We start from the raw sequence: 22565 nt of genomic DNA, 5'->3' as shown, positions 1-22565 counted from the left end.
GAACATTGATATTTGGGTTTTCGGTTACAAAAGAAAAATACGTAACTACCTATTTCAGGATTTTTGAAAATTCTACCCCATGTCGATTTTCTAAATTCCACCCGTGCGAAGTCGGGGCGGGTCGGTTAGTTAGATATAGGTACCTAGTGGCTAGTACAAACAAAACTACCTTTAATACTGCGTAAACGATTTGTCAGCAAAAAAAAAAATGAAAAAGTCTGACATTTCCGTCAGCCGACCTATAAATTGAGGATAGGCTAAGACGGATGGACGGGGGCGCCGAGCGAATACAACTATAGTGCTTACAACTTTGTGTAAAGGCGGTTCAGACGAACAGCGGTTGATGCGCTGGGATATTATTATCATGGTCGCAAAATTCTTGTGAACGATTTGAACAATTTTGCTTAGTAACTTAGACCTGTTCCTTTCAAAGCTTGGTAATTTTCTTTACTAAACATTAAGTTTACTATCGAAATACTGTTAAAGAAACTCTTTCAACTGGATTCTACTAGTGCAAAAAAATTCGGCTCTTATTTATTAGTTTTTAAGTTCGGCATGCAAATTTCTAAAGTTAATGCAAGTTTTTAAAGTTTAAAATTGAGTTGTAATGATTCCTAAGTAAAGCTAACAGTGTGTGCCTGAAAGGATTTACTATCATTATATATCACCGATTCACGTTTACAGCGAATCGAAGCCAAAATCTAAAATTTTACATAGCATATTGACCTGTCTCCTTTTCCTGAAAATTTTCCTTTCTAGATACCCCACTGTGAATCGACCCTTAGATTTTGCTATTTACGAAAGTTATGTTTTAGCAGTTTTGTATGTATCCGGTTCATCGGTCCCTCACATTTGTTTCCGAAGTGCTCATTTTCTTTAGAGCACGTAAAAAGCACATATCTACTTATTTGCATATATTAAATTCACGTATTATGATATACTAGCTTATGCTCGCGTCTTCGTCCGCGTGGACTACAAAAATTTCAAACCCCTGTTTCACCCCCTTAGGAGTTGAATTTTCAAAAATCCTTTCTTAGCGGATGCCTACGTCATAATAGCTATCAAACAGCCCGATCCGTCCAGTAGTTTCAACTGTGCATTGATAGATCAGTCCGTCAGTCACCTTTTCCTTTTATATATATTTAAGATTATGTGACTGAATTTACTTGGCTGAATATTCTCAAGCTCATACATAAAAATGAAACACAAATAAGAAATATAAGTGTCACTCAGTAACAGAAAACTAAAATACGTTAAACCTATGAGGAGCGGTTAAACAGCGGTTAATTTATTTTCTCACGCGCGTTTGAAACGTCGCAAGTCTGACGGGGCATTGTCTATAGAATGTCAAATGCTCTGCAATCAAAGTTTTATTACATTTCTTGTACTCCCCCTCAGTGAAGGAGAAGTTTTTAACATTTCTGCTTTTCACAAATATGCCTGTGTGTAGACAAACGGGGAGGCTGGCCTACTTACGAAAATGTATGTAGGTATACTGCTTTTACTGGTTAAGGGGTTTAAATCCAAGTCACTAAATGGATGGGCTACGTAAACAGAACGTATAAGTCCCGCAAATTGCTAATGCGTGTGGCCGCCATTTTAGTGACGTCAGCACTAGACAAGTTTCGAGCTGATGGTATATTTTTATTTCGGCTGACGTCAAAATGATGTCATTTTGACGTCAGTCGAACATGAGACATGGTTCCAGCGCAATAGCAATTTGCGGGACTTATACCTAACCTACCTATAGTCGGCGACAGGTCGAGATGGCTCCCGGGCTAACCCAATGCGGGCGAGCGCGGGTGCCGTGCGGATGTGCGAGGCGTCCCCCCGCAGGGGGACGCCTCAGTGACAAAGATGCGAACATACACGTACTACGAATTTTTGTCTTGTTGAGTTTTTAATTTTTTTTAATTTTAATCGACGCGACGTTAGGTGCAAACTTAGCTTGAGCGCAGTATGGCCTAAGAGCCAGTAGGATTTTATGAGGAGGTATTTGATTAAAGCTGACAGTTGGTACGGTAGTTCTCCTACGTTACCTCATACCTGAATACCGCAAACTAGATCTATCCCTATCCGGCTGGTTAGGTTGTCATCGTTTTAGCTAGATAGAAAATGTCTTTGACTACCTGAAACTCTAAGTAGGTCACATACTAGTCTGACTAGGACGTGTGGTCGAGGATTCATATTACGTGAATATGTGCGTAGTATCGTAAATTGTTGACGTAAAGCGTTGACGAAATAATATAATATTGCGTTGGTCATTGGTTCAGTGTAAATTAGTGTCATATAAGTTACAATCATAGTTCATAACTCATGCACCACAGTATGGTCTAAGAGCCAGTAGGATATTTTGAGGAATTACTATTTTATTTTAGCACCCTTAGTTAAGAGTGAATAGACATTTTCTAGGCAAGCGCGCTCCATCTTGGAGTAGGTACATCACTTGGCAGGTCTGCAGCCAAGCGCTAGTCTATAAATTAAAAAAAAGTCTTACGATTGTGTAAGTGGCCTCTGTCACGAGGCACAACGAACTCTAATTTAAACCTTTAACAGCCGTACTCAGAGTCGCTAATCGTTATTTAAGATTGAGTTAAAACGAGACAGATTTATGTGAGAGATATAGCTTTGTCTCGTTTTAACTGAACTTAAGTAAAGATTAAGCGGCTCTGAGTGCAGCTGTAAGTAACGAATATAAAAATTTAAGTAGGATGGGATTTTTTCTCTCGCGATCCAACCACGCCTGGTTCTCCTGCGAACCTCTTCTGAGAACCAGGGTCACTGACATAGCCCAAACTATTAGCAAGCTGAAGTGGCAGTGGGCAGGTCATGCCTGTCGTAGAGGCGATGGACGTTGGATCCGGAAAGTACTTGAGTGGAGACCGCGTTTAAGCAAGCGTAGTGTGGGACGCGCTCCAGCACGATGGACCGACGATATAAAGAGGCTGGCGGGAAGTGGCTGGATGAGGAAGGCCTATATCCAACAGTGGACGTCCACAGGCTGATGATGATAATGATGATGATCCAACCACTGTTCGACTGGCAAGTGTGTTCAAGCATCTTCTGCAGACTTGCTATGGGCTCTCGGACTAGTAGTTGTTCAATAGCGATAATAATAAAAGATTTTCCTTATTATGGCCAGAGGGTCCTTCAACTTTGCGGTTATTTTGATACCCGTGTCTTACTCGCGTGTGTCATTGAATATTGTATCTTACAAAGAAAGAAAGGTCTGTACACACAATTTTCCACACTAGGTACTCACATTATTTTTTTATAAAAGAACTAGCTTATGCTCGCGACTTCGTCCGCGTGGACTACACAAATTTCAAACCCCTATTTCACCCCCTTAGGAGTTAAATTTTCAAAAATCCTTTCTTAGCGGACGCCTACGTCATAATAGCTATCTGCATGCCAAATTTCAGCCCGATCCGTCCAGTAGTTTGAGCTGTGCGTTGATAGATCAGTCAGTCAGTCAGTCAGTCAGTCAGTCAGTCAGTCAGTCAGTCAGTCACCTTTTCCTTTTATATATTTAGATATTAGCCATGCTAATCATCTATATCTATATATTATATAAAAGGAAAAGGCGACTGTCTGACTGACTGATCTATCAACGCACAGCTCAAACTACTGGACGGATCGGGCTGAAATTTGGCATGCTAATCGTCATAATAGTTATCTAACTATAGAACTAAACGTAGGCATCCGCTAAGAAAGGATTTTTAAGATTCAACCCCTAAGGGTGTGCAATAGGGGTTTAAACCCCTATTTCACCTTCTTCACCACCTTCAATTTGTGTAGTCCACGCAGACGAAGTCGCGAGCATAAGCTAGTGAATAATATTTCCGTTTCCCCTCGAACTAAGCGTACGAGTATGTACTACAATAGTGCAACGGGTGGGGTTTGAACTGCCGACCTTTCGGATTTCAGTCCGCGCCTTAACCGTTGAGCTATTGAGGCTCTAAAATATATCTTATAAAATATAATTGCAAAAGTGTGTTTGTTTGTTGGTTTATTGGTTTGTCCTTCAATCACGTCAACGGAGCAACGGACCGACGACGTCATTTTTTGCGTGGGTATAGTTAAAGACTGGAGAGTGAGGTTAGCTACTTTTTATCCCGGAAAGTTCAAAAGTTTCCACGGGATTTTTAAAAACCTAAATCCACACGGATGAAGTTGCGAGAATCAGCTACTTAGTATTTATATATGTACATATAATCTATTCGGGAGGTTGGGGATTCGATTCCGCACCTGTAACTATTAGCTAAGTATAGTATTGGTACAATTTGCAAGATTCTTAGGGGTGTGATCGACTGCTCTGAACTACACAACAAGCTCTGCTGCGTTTATGCACCCTCTAATTACAGCTATCTCCGCCACCGCTCCAAATTTTTCGTAAGTCCGTTTAGTCGCACGGTAGCGCGCTCCAGGTCACCCATACCGCGCACTTTGGCTGCGCTCAACGCGCTGCTGAAGGAGTCCCCTCGCTGTGACATATTTGCTGACAAATGGGCTGACCTCATGGGTCAGATTTTGCACTTTTGTGAAAATTTATAATTTTGCTTTTTAAAATTTATAATTTTAACAATTTTTGTATGTATGTTTATGTTAGTTTGTACTCGTAGTTTAATTAGTGTAATTGGCTTTATGGCCGTTCTAATTAAATAATAAATAAATAATAAATAATAATAATAATAAATAAATAGTAAGCGACAGATCGAGATGGCAATATGGGAGGGAATGCCCCGCATACCCGCACATCCACCGCCCTAACCCAGTGCGGACGAGCGCGGGTGACGTGCGGGTGTGCCCCCGCCTCATACCCCTTAGTTTGCAAGTTCTAGGCAAGCGCGCTCCATCTTGGGCTGCATCATCACTTGCCATCAGGTCCGATTGCAGCCCACCGCTAGTCTATATGTGCCTACCAATCCGCACATGGCCAGCGTGGTAGACTATGGCCAAAACCCTCCTCTCTGAGAGGAGACCCGTGCTCTGTACTGAGCCGGCGATGGGTTGATCATGATGATGATGATGCTAGCAACAAGGCATACAGCATAATGCTGAGCTGGGACCCTTTTTTCGGGTTGTGCCACACAATATGACAGTTTGTTCCGGTGCTTCTTTTGCTTGTTCTCAGGTGGAAGAAGCGCCGGAATAACCAGCTCTTAGCTTTAAGTTGTGATGTGTGGCACAATTGTATAAATAAACGTCTTTTCTTTCTTTCTTTCTAGTCTATAAATCAAAAAAAAAGTTGTCATAGTTAGGCCACACGTCCCCTCTATATTTGGGGTGACGAATTGCGACGCTTTTTCCCAGACGTATCCGGCAGGCTCGGGGCCACCTGGGTCGCGCCGGACCACGAGACCTCACAGATCCTCATCGGACACGGCTGTTTCCGGGCGCGCCTGCATAGGATGACGTTGTGCGAGAGCCCGGCGTGCGAGTGCGGCTTTGGCGACGAGGATAGGCACCATGTGCTGTGGGAGTGTCCCCTTTATGAGGACTTGCGAGTAACGATGTTGGATGGGATCGTACGCGGGGAAGCGGGGCCGGTCTTCTACACGGACCTCGTCTCATCGGCGGGGAACTACAACCGGCTACGGGAATTCGCGCACCATTGGCATAAGAGGCGAAGCAGCTCGGAGCGTACAGGTGCCAGGTCGGCACCACGGAGGAGCAGCAGCGGAGATCACAGCTGTGTTAGTGACGTCTAGCCCCCAAGGGGGGAGAGTGAGCATAAGGGACAAGGAAGAGACAAAATAATTTGTAGGGAGTCAAGAAGGCGCCCCGGGAAAATGCCAAGAGCAAGTACCGAACGGGCGCCCTCCCGCGATTCGGCCCATATAACCGAGAGGTTGGTGGGGCCATGGGAGGTGGAGGGTTGTCCCCTCTATATTCTCCACCTCTAAACTTATTCTGAATTCCGTGTTAGATACGTATTTAATTGAGAGCATCAGTACTAGGTCGCGATGTAGGCAATTTGTAAAGGAAGCCGCAGAACGCTTCCGTAATGTAAAACGATTCTCCAAATCGCATTATAATGTGTATGACAGCACTTAAAACTCAAAAAACAAACTCACAGGTTTCCTTCTGTAAGCCTAATTAAGCATTTAATAGGCCAAGAGTCGATGAGGGAAATGGAGGGTGGCTTGTAAAAGTTCAGGGTTCCGTACCCCAAAAGGAAAAACGGAACCCTTATAGGATCACTTTGTTGTCTGTCTGTCTGTCTGTCGGTCTGTCAAATAACTTCCCGTCCCCAGGGCACTTCGCGTTGACTTAGAATCATGAAATTTGGCAGGTGGGTTGGTCTTATAGCAGACATAAGCGGAAAACCGGCCAAGTGCGAGTCAGGCTCGCACACTGAGGGTTCCGTACTACAGTCGTATTTCTTCGACATTTTCCACGATAATTCAAAAACTATGGTGCATAAAAATAAATAAAAATCTGTTTTAGAATGCACAGGTGCTCCTTTCCTATGATACCCCACTTGATATAGTTAACTTACTTCGAATATTGAAAATACTAATTATTAGTTTATGACCACAATTTAATTTTTTTTGTGTGATCTAACCCTAAATTCACGGTTTTCAGATTTTTCCCCTAAAGCCAGCTATAAGACCCACCTACGGCCTACCTGCTAAATTTCATGATTCTAGGTCAACGGGAAGTACCCTGTAGGTTTCTTGACAGACAGACAGACAGACAGACAACAAAGTGATCCTATAAGGGTTCCGTTTTTCCTTTTGAGGTACGGAACCCTAAAAATCTGAAAATTATGAATTTAGGGTTACATCACACAAAAAAAATATTAAACTGTGGTCATGAACTAATAATTAGTATTTTAATTTTCGAAGTAAGAGAACTATATCGAGTGGGGTATCATATTAAAGGGCTTTACCTGTGCATTCTAAAACAGATTTTTATTTATTTTTATGCATCATAGTTTTTGAATTATCGTGCAAAATGTCGAAAAAATACGACTGTAGTACGGAACAGTCGGTGCGCGAGCCTGACTCGCACTTGGCTGGTTTTTTTTAAATTATTCAAATACAAGTTAGCCCATGACTGCAATCTCACCTGGTGATAAGTGATGATTTGAAGATGGAAGTGGGGTAACCTGGAAGGGGTATGGCAGTTTTTTTATAAAACCGATACTCCTTTGGTTTCGACACAGCATCTCACGGAAAGCTAAATTGCTTGGCGGCACAACTTTGCCGGTAGGATGGTATCTAGCCACGGCGGAAGCCTCCCACCAGACAATAAAATTATCTAGATCCTAACTTATGCTTGCGACTTCGTCCGCGTGGATTACACAAATTTCAAACCCCTGTTTCACCTCCTTAGGGGTTGAATTATCAAAAATCCTTTCTTAGCGGACGCCTACGTCATAATATCTATCTGCATGCGAAATTTCAGCTCGATCCGTCCAGTAGTTTGAGCTGTGCGTCATAGATCAGTCAGAAATGCTACCATCTACCAATATCTTATAACATACGTAAAATGTGATAAACAAAGGCGTATTTCTTTCATTTTCCTTTCCTTTCAATTTAGCAATTCTAAACAAACAAACAAACAAACATCAATTAAACCGACCGTCCGAATCTACACAAAGCCCTACCCCATATTAATCTAATCACACTCGGTTTTCGCCAAGAATGTGTGAGTCTACGTCTTTAATAATAACCGGGGGGGTCCGGGGGGGTCGGGGGGTCCACCCACCCCCCAACCCCCACACTAGTGAAAAAATATATCTCAAGGAAAACAATATTATAAATTGGGCGGCGGCTGTGGATGTGTGTGGTGTATTTCTTCGTGCGAGTTTTATTTCATTTCAGTTTCTCGTGTGATACTGGTGATGTAGGGAATTTTCAGTTTTTAGGGTTCCTTCGACAAAGTCATAAAACGTGAACTTATTTAAAAATCCTATTACAATGTAAAGGATTATTTAAAGGATAAGAAAGCCTAGGAATGAGTTGGTTAGTTAAATGATGTTGTGATAATAAAAAGAATGCCTGGCTGAGTAGTGGACTCTTCTCAGACCTGGCGCATTTGGAACCCGCGTACTTAGATTTAGTTTTAAGTTTTTTTTTTTATTTTTTTATTCAGATACAAGTTAGCCCTTGACTGCAGTCTCACCTGGTGGTAAGTGATGATGCAGTCTAAGATGATAGCGGGCTAACCTGGAAGAGATATGGCAGTTTTTATTAAACCCGTACCCCTTTGGTTTCTACACGGCATCGTACCGGAACGCTAAATCGCTTGGCGGCACGGCTTTGCCGGTAGGGTGGTAACTAGCCACGGCCGAACCCTCCCACCAGACCAGACCAGAAATTTAGAAATTATAAAATTCCAAACCCCTGCCAGGAATCGAACCCGGGACCTCCCACTATTAAGACCACAGCGCTCACCACTGCGCCAGGGAGGTCGTCAAGTTTACGTAATTAATTAAAACTAAAGCTATACGAGGATTTGAAAAGTATTGAGGCTACTATCTTAGGCGTCTATTATACCTACTGGATTCATAATATATCTAAAAAATATAATATAAAAGGAAAAGGTGACAGACTGACTGACTGATCTATCAACGCAAAGCTCAACTGCTACTACAACTACTGCAAGCTACTGGACGGATCGGACTGAAAGGCATGCAGATAGCTATTATGACGCATCCGCTAAGAAACGATTTTTGAAATTTCAACCTCCAAGGGGGTGAAATATTAATATTATTATTAGCCATGTTAAATGACTCAGTCCACTCCTTTACCGGTTGAGCTATTGAGGCTGTTTGGAAAACACTGATCTAGAAGATTATATCCCATGGAACAAAAATAGGCTTTTTTCAGCACACGACCAAGCGAGGTTTTTTCATGTCTTATTTCTGTTCACTTTCCCGGGCAATGTAAGGTCTTTTCAGTATTTTGTATCATATTGTCGCGACTTTTCAACTTGAGATCGGCTTTGTGTATGAAAGCGACGAATTGGTTAAATTAGGGCAGCTTTTTTACGTCCCATTTCTTTCCCGAACTTGCATTTTCTTTCCTTTTATGAACTTTTCTTTCTTTTCTCAGATTTAATTCACGCTTTAGTACACCCATACTTTTACTTATTATAATATTATAAATATTAAATATATAATATTATAAATTCGAAAGTTTGTCTGTCTGTCTGCTAGCCTTTCACGGCCCATTCGTTCAACTTACTTTGACGAAATTTGGTACAGCGATAGCTTGCATCCCGGGGAAGGACATAGGCTACTTTTTGTCCCGAAAAATCAAAGGGTTCCCACGGGATTTTAAAAACTTAAATCCACGCGGACGAAGTCGTGGGCATCACCTAGTTCTAAATTTAAATCTCTGACGGCTAAATTCTCATCGGAGTATTTTTAGTACCGGGGTAGTTTTTCACCCAATCCTTTCTTAGCAGACGTCTACGCCAAATTTCATCCCGATCCATTCAATAGTTTGAACTGTGCGTTGATACATCAGTTTGTCAGTCAGTCTGTCAGTTAACTTTTCCTTTAACATATTTAGAAATGGCTGTGATATAGATAGACAGATAGACGGACTTGACAAAACTGTACTTAAGCCTAAGGGTTCCTTATTTTACAACGAGACCTGAAAAATGTAAAAAATACTTAGGTATATAAAAGAAAAAGAACTAGTTCCCTTAAATTAGAGCAAGTCAAGAAATACCTAACGTCGAACGAGGCCCAGAAATATATTAAAAAAGATTAAACTTTGTGAATTTACATAATTTTCCGGCGAGAACGGGCAGGCCCTATTACAGAGTTCACTGACCCGGATATGATAAATGCTCTAAGAAAAATGAGAAAAATACATCTTTTAAAATAAACTAAAATATCTACACTCGCGACTATCTCAAAGAGGTGTGATTTGTGAATGCTGCGAAACCGCATTTGGTCAGCGTGGTGGACTATAGCCGAAATCCTTCCCATTCTGAGAGACCTGTTTTTAATAGTGGATCAGCAATGGGTTGATGATGATGATAAGTTTATTGGAAGTTTTATATTTATTATTTATAATATCTACATATGATTTTTTACTTATCAGAGATTTTATGTCGCGGGGGATTTTCAAATTTTTAATTTAATTTTTTTGTTCGTTTTTCGCGGGGCAGTCTTATTTTTGATTTTTTTAATTTAGTAGGTACAACTTGATTATTAAAGCGGAAGCTACTTATTATCTAAATATATAAAAGGAAAAGGTGACTGACTGACTGACCGATCTCTCAACGCACATCTCAAAGTACTGCACGGATCGGGCTGAAATTTGACATGCAGATAGCTATTATGACGTAGGCATCCGCTAAGAAAGGATTTTTGAAATTTTATTGAGAATAGGGGTTTGAAATTTCATGTAGTCCCGTTGTCCCCGTTAGCCGTATCCCCGTTAACGGGGACATCGGGATTTGAATAAAATTATTAAAAACTTATCCCGTTGTCCCCGTTATCAATTCCCCTTCAACACTTTGTGTAGTCCACGCGGACGAAGTCGCGAGCATAAGCTAGTCATAAATAAATGAAATTTCGGACGTCATAACCACGATCCATCACCCCCAATCACCCCCATTTTAAAAATGGTTACAATTGTCAATGATAATTATAAAATGTAGGCACCTGGCGGGGGAGTGCCGACTGATTGAAAATAAATACGCAGTGACACGACGAGCGGACAGGGGTGGCGTGGACTCATGTTTGTTGTCAAAATAGTAATTACCCTCCAGGATAAGCTGTGATAGCCTAGTGGTTAGGACGTCCGCCTTCTAATAGGAGGTCGGGGGTTCCTCTAACTTTTCGGAGCTATGTGCGTTTTAAGTAATTAAATATCACTTGCTTTAAAGGTGAAGCCAAACATTCGTGAGGAAACCTGCATGCCTGAGACTTTTCCATAATGTTATCAAAGGTGTGTGAAGTCTACCAATCCGCATTAGGCCTGCGTGGCAGACTATGGATTCTCATTCAGAGAGGAGACCCGTGCTCAGTAGTGAGCCGGCAATGGGTTGATCATGATGGTGATGATGATAGAACGTTTAGTCTTATCGGATGTAGTATTCTAAGTGAGTCTTGAATTTAATACCTAATTGATGACAAAACGGCTTACAGGACAGACCCATATTTACTACTAGTACATAAGTATTTTTAAGGTTATATTTTTATGCCCAACCTAAAAATTTCCCCAAAAGCTCTAGATTGTGACTAGATTTGACTCCTTGTATCGTGAATATCGTGGAAATTAGGTCAAGTTACCCTTAAAAATTTCACAAGAGGAAAACTAGACGAAAAATACAACTATAAATTGCCAAATGACATTTGTCAATCCGAATCTACTCAGCGCGCCGGCTTGGCGCCCGCGTGCCATTATGGTCCTCCATTATAAAATGTCGGCCTTATATTTATTCTATTCATGATTTAACATGTTCTATAATTATATTATAAGCTGTGGTAGCCTAGTGGTTAGCACGTCCGCCTTCCAATCGGAGGTCGGGGGTTCGATCCCGGGCACGTACCTCTAACTTTTCAGAGTTATGTCCGTTTTAATTACTTAATTAAATATCACTTGCTTTAACGGTGAAGGAAAACATCGTGAGGAAACCTGCATGCCTGAGAGTTCTCCATAATGTTCTCAAAGGTGTGTGAAGTCTGCCAATCCGCACTTGGCCAGCGAGGTAGACTATGGCCAAAACCCTTCTCACTCTGAGAGGAGACCCGTGCTCTGTAGTGAGCCGGTGATGGGTTGATCATGAATGACATGATGATAATTATATTAGGCGGTGATATTCTAGTGGTTAGGACATCGGCCTTCTTTTCGGGAGGTCGTATGTTCGATCTCGGCACGCACCTCTATGGAGCTAAGTGCGTTTTAAGCACAGAGAATTCTATCTCAAGAGTACGAATATACAAGGTTTTGCATGAAAACAAAATCGTAAAATGTTGGCGGGGGACAGGGGAGAATGCTTTGTTGTGATTGGTGCGAAAGTCACGTAATCAAGACAATTTGGACCCCCACCAGGTGGACAGACGACATCAGACGAGTCCCAGGGAGCCGCTGGATTCATGCGGCGCAAGACCGTGGCGTGTGGAAGTCCCTACAAGAGACCTATGCCCAGCTGTGGACCTCTATCAGTTGATGATAATGATGATGATGAATAAAGTCAAAAAATATTGTTGCATAATATTATGGGCCGCTAAAAATATAAGTAGGTTAGGCTATGCTTATAGCTGATTCAGCTCTAAAATGAAAAAGGACAAGATATAAACGCAAAAGAAAAGAAGAAAATTGAATGGAAAAAATATAACCGAATACGAAAAATATTCCATCTTACATAACAGAATGACATTTGTCAATTCGACTCCACGCATTCCGCCGCCGCGGCGCCCGCATGTCATTCCCGTGCCCATTATAAAATGTCGGCCTTTATTTTTATTTTATTTGCCTCCCCCACCCTCCCCAACCCCCCGTATAACCCCCCCGCCCGCCGATATTTCAAACTTAACGACTGCGTAAAAATATAGCACTTGAGTTTGAAAATTTGGGATGTTTCCATGCGTTATGATGTAACATGTCTTCAATAGTTTTGTAGGGAATCATACTTTTGATGTTATGAATAGCTTTATGATCTTCCTTTTAAAAGATTCTCGATTTGATACCGAAATAGAAGAATTTTAGTAAAAATCCATCTGTCTGCTAGACTTTCACGCCCCAGCCGTTCTACCGATTTTGACGAAATTATGTCGCACGTCTAGGTATACATATAAAAGGAAAAGCTGACTGACTGATCATTTAACGCACAGCTCAAACTACTGGACGGATCGGGCTGGCCATGCAGATAGCTATTATGACGTAGACATCCGCTAAGAAAGGGTTTTTGAAAATACAACTCCTACGGGGGTATTAACAGGGGTTTGAAATTTATGTAGTCCATGCGAACGAAGTCGCGGGAATAAGCTAGTAACTCCTAAAAGTTCACCGCGCGTGCCCAAACTCGAACCCCGGACCCCAAGCTAAGACCCTAGCCTATCACCGCCATCAAACCATGATGGAAATTGGAAAATCTAACAATCCCCAAATATTAGCCGCGATAAAGTCTCTATCGACGTTCGTTTTGGGCGGTTTTTTAATTCCACCTTATCGCAGGCATTATCTTTAAAAGTGATGGCTGGCGATAAAAATGAAAAATACATATTTTCGGCGGGAAAAATCAATACGACACACATTCGTGGCTGGCGCTTGCCTGCCCTTTGCCATACTGACGTCTGCCCAATATCATATGGATTTCGTTGTTTTCTTTAACCTGTTATCGTGCTTTTTAATGTGGAACAGACGTTTTTATGGTAGCCGCCATTAAATGGATATAGTAGCTTTGTAATTTTTTTTATTCAGATACAGGTGAGCCCTTGACTGCAATCTCACCTGGTGGTAAGTGATTATGCAATTTAAGATGGAAGCGGGCTAACCTGGATGGGGTATGGCAGTATACCCCTCGGGTTTCTACACGGCATCGTACCGCAACGCAAAATCGCTTGGCGGCACCATGGCGGCACGGCTTTGCCGGTCGAAGTCCCCACCAGACAAATCATTCATTATCAACCGATAGACGTCCGCTGCTGGACATAGGTCTCTTGTAGGGACTTCCACACGCCACTGCCTTGCGCCGCCTGAACCCGCGGTCCTTGCGATTCGCTTGATGTCGTCTGCCCGAAGACAAGGTGTTTACAATACGTTAAGCCAACATAATTATCCAGTCAGGGAATCCTGACATATAAATTTTTTGACAAAGTAGGTACATTTTTCATAAAATTAAAAAAAAAATTCTTTGCCATGTTTCAAGCAATGTTAACTCAAAGAATAACTGACCGAGAAAAGGTTTGTGTAACAAGTAACAACTGCAAAATGTAATACACTACGTTTACAAATTGTAACTTGTAAAAAAACATGGCGGCCCAAAGAGCGACATCGCGATGTCCGCAGGGTCCTGTAAATGTCACACGTAAACCTTTATTAGACCCTCGTTATTGGGATATCGTATTGAAAACTATTACTTCATTTATTTCTCCGAACTCCTTAACACTAGCTCGTGCCATAAAATCTCCGAAAAAGCCAAAGAAAACGAGACGGACAAAATTTGCCCCAAACAGAACAAATATAAAGGTAGGTATTATAATAAATTCAGATAAAATATGCAACATGTGGGATGCAACTTGTGTAGACACTTTAGCTGCATCCCACATTCAGGCGACCTCCTCTATGGCGGGTGCAGCGGCCATCGGCCCCGAACAGGCCAAGAGGCGCAAATATGAAAACCTCGATGGGAGCTTCGTATTCGTGCCTTTTGGTGTGGAGACCTTGGGGCCGTGGGGCCCGGGGGCTCGAGCTCTTTTTGAAGAAATTGCGAAAAGAGTTATCGAGTCAACCGGGGACCCGAGAGCTGGCAGCTACCTTGGTCAAAGAATTAGTTTGGCCATCCAAAGGGGTAATGCTGCCAGCATCTTGGGTACAATGCCTCGCTGCGGTGGTCTCGACGAGGTTTTAGATTTAATTTAATTTATTTTAGTTTTAATTTAATGTTGTTTTTTTAGATTTAAGTTTATTAATAGTTTATTTGTTAACCAATAATTAAATTAATTGAAATAGATAAAATATACAATGAATTTTAAATTCTACTAAGTATTTACATTTAAAAGCAGTCTTAGAAAATAATTGAAAAAAATAAGAACTTAATTCGATTTTGTCCAAGATTTTCCCTTTTTTTTACTTTACGGCCCTCGATGGAAGTCTTTTTAAGCTTATCACAAACTTAATGCCACGACTGCAAAACAACATGCGACTTTTTTATATTAAAACTAGCTGCCCCGGTGAACTTCGTACCGCCTAACAGTCGATTCTTTTTCAGGATATTTTTTAAATTTTTCTATCCGTAAGAACCATCCTCGTACTTCAAGGAATATAATAATTAGCGAAATCGGTTCAGCTGTGCTCGAGATTTGCGATCAGCAACACATTCAGCGATTCATTTTTATAATATATTGAGACAGAAGATAATTAAAATAGAAGAATTTTACTATTAAATTGCACATATATAATTATTTATTATTATCATCTCTGTACATTCATTCTGCGGCACGCGTCCATACAATTTTTGTCCATATCTTTTGCGCGGCTCAAGAAGTTGTCAATGACTCGGAGCTTGCGCAAGCAAACTCGGAGCCCTAGCCGAATTACTGGCGCGAGTCGCGACCCTTGAGACAAAAATTTCGTTAAAAAAAAAACGCTTTGCCATATAAATAATTTACCCACTTAAATAACTCAAGACACGAAATAGGTACTTATTGAGTTTCGTTATCCAAAATTAAGTTTTCTACTGTCCAAGACAGAAGGGCAATACGTCTATATACGCCAATTTGTGTACGTACGCTTGCGTCGATTTTAATTTTTGGTGTTTTCGAAGCATGCGTGACAGAGGAGACCCGCGGGGTGTTTACGTAAAACGTTGCAGTAGCAACAGCAACGCGACAGTAGTAGCAATCCGACAGTTCATTTGCTGTCTCTCTTCTTCTTCTTCCTATTTTGCTTTGTGGCTATTGCTGTCTCTCTCTAGCCGCTGTTTTGACAGCAATGATCGCGAGATTTACGCCTGTCGCAACCCTGTCGCGAGATACGTAATCACCCGCCGTTCTCTGTAGTGAGCCGGCGATGGGTTGATCATGATGATAATGAAGTATGACTTCTTTGGACGTGTCGTGTAAACCCAGCCGTTTGGCTATCGGCAACGAAACAATCGATCGTTTTAGCCAATTAAGTTTGACCTTCGTTCAAAATAAAGCTTACTTACTTAATTTCATGTTAGTCATTAGTCGATTAACTTTTTAAATTAGTTTTTAACATGTTTGACATTTTTATATAACAGAAAGCAAAGTCATGAGTCACTGACTGACTCATCAACGCCCACTCCCTTGGACCCTTGGACCTAGAAAGCTGACATTTTACACAAAGGATCTCCTGATAATATAGACCTCGTTCGTCTACTTTATAAAGTCCGGCCTTATGGCTGGATTTTTTGGAAATTCCCATGGGATAGGGAATCGGTAGAGAAACTACAAGGATAATAGCTCTCTCCATCGTCCGCTGAGTATCTCTGAGTTTTCTTATGAGGTCCATAGTTAGCGACCATGTCTCGGATCCTTTATACAGGATGTAACCAGAACGCTAGCAAAAAATTTGCGTTATTGTTATACTAAGTACCTAAATACAGTCCAATACCAATAACCATTTGCCTCATTTTGTAGTTTTAGTATTTTTCAAACGTAGCAGTATTTTTCGTGCAAAACTCGGGTCAATGCCCCGCCTACGACGCGGCATTGACTCCGAGTGACCTACTTACGAAACGTTCGTTGACCTCTAACGTCAGTCGGAGGTTTTATTTGCAATATATCGTAAGCTTTTACAAAATTATAGGTTTTTTTTCGCTTTTTTTTGTGTTATCATATCAGTAACCATCAGTACTATCACCTGACTTCATTTTTGCCAGCGTTCTCGTTACACCCTGTATGTTATCACTGGCAACGCGCACTGTTTGAAAACTTTGGTCTTCAAGCACTGAGGAATTTGAGGATAATTCTAAATATATAAAAGGAAAAGGTGGCTGACTGACTGACACACTGACTGACTGACTGACTGATCTATCAACGCATAGCTCAAACTACTGGAAGGATGGCACGCAGAATGCAGATAACTATTATGACGTAGGCATCCGCTAAGAAAGGATTTTTGAAAATTCCACCCCTAAGGGGGTGAAATAGGGGTTTGAAATTTGTGTAGTCCACGCGGACATAGTCGCGACCATAAGCTAGTATTTACTTATTTGTAGAGACGTTTATTGTTCCAAAAACAGATGTTGAAAATCTGATATTCAAGTTAGACACAAGTTATTTAACTTTTACACAAATCAAAATACTTAATTTGAAGAACTTTCCAAGTTGAGGCTGGCGAACAAAACGGTGTAATTGCACGAAATTAATTGTTATAGGAAGATTACAAAACGGAATGAAACTTTAAATACTTACTTAAATATTCTTTTATTTGGGACCAGACCACAAAAATAATATAACTAGCTTATGCTCGCTACTTCGTCCGCGTGGACTACACAAATTTCAAACCCCTATTTCACCCCGTTAGGGGTTGAATTTTCAAAAATCCTTTCTTAGCGGATGCCTACGTCATAATAGCGATATGTATGCCAAATTTCAGCCCGATCCGTTCAGTGCTTTGAGCAGTGCGTTGATAGATCAGTCAGTCAGTCAGTCAGTCACCTTTTCCTTTTATATATTTAGACTTAACCTTTTACTGTAATTGTACCGTTTTGATTGAAATCACGAACTATGGCCTGTTATAGGCCGTTTTGCTTGGAAATGAATTCAAGATTGTATTATTCAGTGATTGAAATCGTGCCGATACAACAACAAATAATTAAAAAATCAAAATGGCCGCCATATCAATAAAAATAAAAATGTCATTTACTATACGATGGTATGGAACCCTTCGTGTGCGAGTCCGACTCGCACTTGTCCGATTTTTTGATCGTTTCGTTCGCTAGCTCCTCAGTTTATTTACATCCCAGTTATTGTGTAAGCAAACCTAATAAAGCAATTAAACTTGTTTTTGAACTTAATATAAAAACTTTATGTTCGTGGAAGGCAAAAAAAAACAACGACTAATGAAAAAAGGCGCCAACGGGCTCGCCGCAGTTTGTTTATAAGCCAAATAATACTTCCCCAACTTTTCCCGTATTTTTCCTTAAAAGAAAAAAAAACGCGAAAAAAATATTTCAAAAGAAGGCTGAACTTAAATTTATTACGCTATTTTTCTTAATCATAATTGTGCGAGCGAGAAAATAAATGCTAGAGCAAGATAGTGACATATCACGTCACATGTGTGAGTGAGACAAATATAGTTGTTATGTAGGAGAGGGAAAGGGATAGTGATGTTTACAGAACCCGCGCCCTTTTGATAGTGTTTCCAAATTTTAGGAAAGCGATGTATTGTTTGTTATTAGATTCGGCTTACATGGGGGTAGATTGATTTTTATGGACGTCTTTATTATGTTCGCAGGGTTCCGTTGGTTGTTGATATTGCTTTTTGGTTGATCTACATCGGTAAAAGGACTTAGTTTTGAGTAAAATTTAAGATGTTCTGCTTGGAATTGAATGCAGTGAATCAATTTATGGAATAAAGAGTTGTATCTGTTTAAATTTGCAAATAAATATTGCAATGGAAAACAAGTAGGTCAACAGACACAAACAGAGCTGCAAAGCAAAATTGACAAAATGAAATAGATGGCATCGGAATTAACAAAAAAAAAAAACAATTTAAATCCTAAAACAAAAACGCCAGTCATCAAAATATAGACCTTTTGTTTTAATTAAATGAGTATTTAATCATCTTTTTGGCTTTCATCAGAAACGATCAAATTCATCATCATAATCATAATCTGCGCTACAGCCCTTTGTGGACTCAGGGCTGTTCCATTAGATTCCTCCATTGATTTCTATCTTTTTTTCTACCATAAAGTGCCATTATACAATGAAACATCTGATTTAAAAAAAATGTGCTGAATGTAACCGTCGCCTAACATAATGCACCGGCCCCCAAACAGGCGATTGATTCGTAGGGGTGTTCGGGTGGGGTGAGATTTTTGATATTTTCCACAAAAAAAGTACATCGCACGCGTTTTTACCTAAAACACCAGTTTTCGACGCACGCGCACCCAGTAGCACGTGCCACCGATTTTTTTGAAAATCGAACGGTTCAAACGGTCGCGATTAGTGGGTTTGGAAAATCGAACAATTTAAAGTATTTAGTAAATCGAAAAAAAAAACAACTTGAGATTGGTTAACCTCTAACAATTTGAGATTTTTTAGAAAACCGAATTCAAAATTGAACACTTTTGATATGTTAATTTTAATAAATAAATAATCAAACTGTACGACTAACTGCTCGTCATTGGTCAATATTTTGACATGAACGTTTTTGATTGGTGTTTTGGATGACTTTTTTTGTGGATAATGGTGATAAGATAGTGATAATAGTGGAGTCAAATGGAGGAGGCCATAGACTTTAGGAGTGACCAGAGGTGAGGCCGACTTTCTAATTGGAATCTTCTTGCCGACCTTCATGGAGCAGTAGTGAGCGCTGTGATCTTATAAGGGAGGTCTTAGGTTCGATTCTCAAAGTTGATGTAGGAATTTACTAAATTGACTTAGGTCTGGTCTGGTCTTGTAGGAGGCTTCGGCCTCACTTATTTTTTCTTTTAATATAAGCAAATTAAAAAAAGAAAACTATATTTTACAGATTTTTTCTTCTGAATGGTATGTGATGTGTCCTTGATTTATTCGGAAATGATACCAAACTTACCTTAGTAAATACCTAGCTTGACGTGGAGGGTCAGATCCCCCCCCCCCCCCCAAATATAATTTTGATGGCTCCAAATCTTAAATCCTTCCTTCGGTCCTTCCTAAATAGTTTTCGACGAAATAAAAAATATTTATTGAAAGTCTTTTTTAAATTTTTCTTTTCCTAAATTTTTCTGGTGGGAGGCTTCGGCCGTGGATAGTTACCACCCTACGCCAAGCGAGTTAGCGTTCCGGTACGATGCCGTGTAGAAACCAAAGGGGTATGGGTTTAATAAAAACTGCCATACCCCTTCCAGGTTAGCCCGCTATCATCTTAGACTGCATCATCACTTACCATCAGGTGAGATTGCAGTCAAGGGCTAACTTGTATCTGAATTTAAAGAAAAAAAAAGGTCACAGATCTAAGTAAAAAGATAGACCGATTTGTTGCGAAACCCCCATGATTATTATTGATAATGAAAGTGAAGCTTTGCGTGATCGTTACACACGTAGTACCATCTTAATTTTTTTCAACTATTGTCCATTGCTGATGAATCTACTTTTTAAATAAGTTTTAGTTTTTGGGTCTTTTGAAATTTGAAACTACCATGTATCAACAATTATTTTTATGTAAATCTGTTCAAAGATCTTATTAAACTACTAGGCCCACCAATGGGACCACGTGTACATGGTGGTATACCGCAGACCACCATGTACTATGATGTACATGGTGGTGGTAGTGGGCCAAAGCGATGCGACCATACACCTGGCACCCTGATCAGCTGATTACATAATATTATTCTTGAAAGGTCTAACATAAATTTTGTCTAAATTCCAGATGCGGCGGTGACGCCATGTCGGTGGCGCCGGCGGTAAAGCGCGAGCGCGAGTGCGAGAGCGCGGGCGCTGCGGCGGGCGGCGAGGCGGAGGGCGGCGGCAGCCCGGGCCGCAAGCGCCGCAAGCAGGCCGCGCCGGCGCGCGCGCAGCCGCCGCCGCTCGACCTGCACGCCAAGATGCAGGACATCTACAAGAGCGCGCTCGCCTTCGGGGAGCTCGCGCTGCCGACCTTCGACCCGCTCGCCGCCTTCCGCCTGCTGCCGCGCCACGACCCGCCGCGCATCTTCAACCCCGAGGCCTACTGCGACCTGTGCTGCAAGGAGTTCTGCAACAAGTACTTCCTCAAGACGCACCGCGCCAACAAGCACGGCATCTACGACGCCGACCAGCCGCCGCCGCACGCCGGCCTGCCCGCGCCCGCGCCTAGTCCGCCGCGCCGCGCGTCCGACGAAGACTCCGGCGGGACCCCGCGGCGACTGTCGCCCGACTCGGCGCGACGCGCGCGCGAGTCCGCCTTCCAGCCCGACGCCCTGCGCCGGCTCGGGGTGACCAACCCGGAGGCGTTCTGCGAGATATGCTGCAAGGAGTACTGCAACAAATACTTCCTCCGGACCCACCGCGAGCGCAGGCACGGCGTGCCACCTCACCGGTCGCCCGTCGCCGAGCGCTCGCCGGCGGCCGCCACGCCACCCGTCCTCACGCCGCACTCGATCACGCCACCTGCGCCGACCCCGCCACGCGCTCTCTCGCTGCCTCCGCCGTTCGACACCGAGGAACCTCTCGAAATTAAACGAGAACGAGAAGATCGAGAGGATTTCGAGGCAGCACTGCGCGAAGGTCAAACTAGCCCCCTGAATTTGATAGTGGAGGAGCGCGGCGGCGCCTCACCCAGCTCCGCTAGCGAGGAGCTCCGCAAGCTGCAGACGATGATATCGCAGCTGAACGAGCTCGCGGCCGAACGCCTCGCCGAGGAGCCCAACGACGCGCCGCGACCGCCTTCCTCCTCGCCACCGTCGCAGGATGAGCGGCGCTCCGGCGGCGCCGGCTCCAGCTTCTGCGAAATCTGCAACAAGGAGCTCTGCAACAAGTATTTCATGCGTACGCACATGCAGCGCATGCACGGCATCTCGCTGGAGAGCGGCACGCAGCTGGGTGGCGTGACGTGCGACATCTGCCACAAGGAGCTGTGTAGCAAGTACTTCCTGCGCGTGCACAAGCACAACACGCACGGTGTGCCCGCGCCACCCGCGCCCCCCGGTGCTGCGCCGCCCGAGCCGTGCCCCCTTTGCGCGCGGCGCTTTCGTGGCCCGCGGGCGTTGCGCGCGCACCTGCTGGCCGAGCACGCACCACCCGCACGCCCGCCGCCGCCACCACCGCGCCCCCTCGAGCTGCTGGCGCGTGACAAACCCTACGCATGCGCCTTCTGCCCCTTCACCACCGACGTGCTGGCGTTTCTGTTCGCGCACGAGCGTGCGCACGCGCAACGCGCCGCCGAGCCAGAGCCCGAGGCGGAGGTCGAGAGCGCGCCCGACGAGCCAAGCGAGAGCGGCGAGGGCAGCGGCTCGGCCGAGGGCGAGGCGGACTACTCGTGCTCGCGCTGCGAGTTCCGCGCGGAGAGCTTCGCGGCACTGGAGGCGCACGTGCGCGGCGCGCACGGCGGCGCGGGCGCGCTGCTGGCCGTGCCGCGGGCGCCGCGCGCGCCGCTCACCATGCAGCCGTTCGTGCTGGAGGAGGCGGGCGGCGCGCTGAGCCTGCTGCCGGCGCTGGTGTTCCTGCCGGTGCGGCGCCGCGCCACGCGCCGCGCCACCGTCACGCTGACGCTGACGCCGGCCTAGACGCCGCGGCCGGCCCGACCCGCGCACGCCGCTGCGACTACACCGCGGCGCGCGTCGATCGCCGTACTGACTACATGTAACGCTGTGTGCCTTCGAGCGATCGCCGAGAGGAGGTCGTTCCCGAGGAGCTGTCCGCGGCCGCCGCCAGCGCTCCCCGCGCGGCGGCCCCCCGCCCTCTTTTTTTGACAGAGTCTAACTTCGTATATTGAGAATTATATTCACGGGTGATATATGGAAAGTTGCCGCTTATGAATCGGTTAATTTATTATCTCCTCGACGTTGGGTCGGTCCGAGACGAGTTTTTGAAACGTCGATTTCGATCGGGAGAAGAAATACACCCTAGGCTTAGTTATTATTATTTAAAGGATATGTATTTTATCGGTGAGTGCGTGCTCACGATAGCGTCGTAGTACCGGTGCGATGTTGATCACTGAGCGCTCGGTGGCCACGACAGCCGGGCGACGCGACCGGCGCGGCGCGAGGTCGCGCGA

At 43.5% G+C, this 22565-nt stretch overlaps 1 protein-coding gene across 1 annotated transcript in view; it reads left to right on the top strand.

Moving 5' to 3' along the window:
* LOC117993096 (zinc finger protein 219) overlaps positions 1-22074 on the top strand; it is a 47231-nt gene extending 25157 nt beyond the window's left edge. The window contains exon 2 of the mRNA XM_034980828.2: positions 20241-22074. Coding sequence (XP_034836719.1) covers positions 20257-22074 — 1818 coding nt within the window. The 5' untranslated portion in view covers positions 20241-20256. The remainder of the gene's footprint in view (positions 1-20240) is intronic.
* The last annotated feature ends 491 nt before the right edge of the window (positions 22075-22565 follow it).

This window comes from Maniola hyperantus, chromosome 23 (genome assembly GCF_902806685.2).
Source record: "Maniola hyperantus chromosome 23, iAphHyp1.2, whole genome shotgun sequence".
Taxonomy (NCBI): domain Eukaryota; kingdom Metazoa; phylum Arthropoda; class Insecta; order Lepidoptera; family Nymphalidae; genus Maniola; species Maniola hyperantus.
The sequence above is the reverse complement of the archived record's forward strand: the minus strand, read 5'-3'. Positions and strand labels throughout refer to the sequence as shown.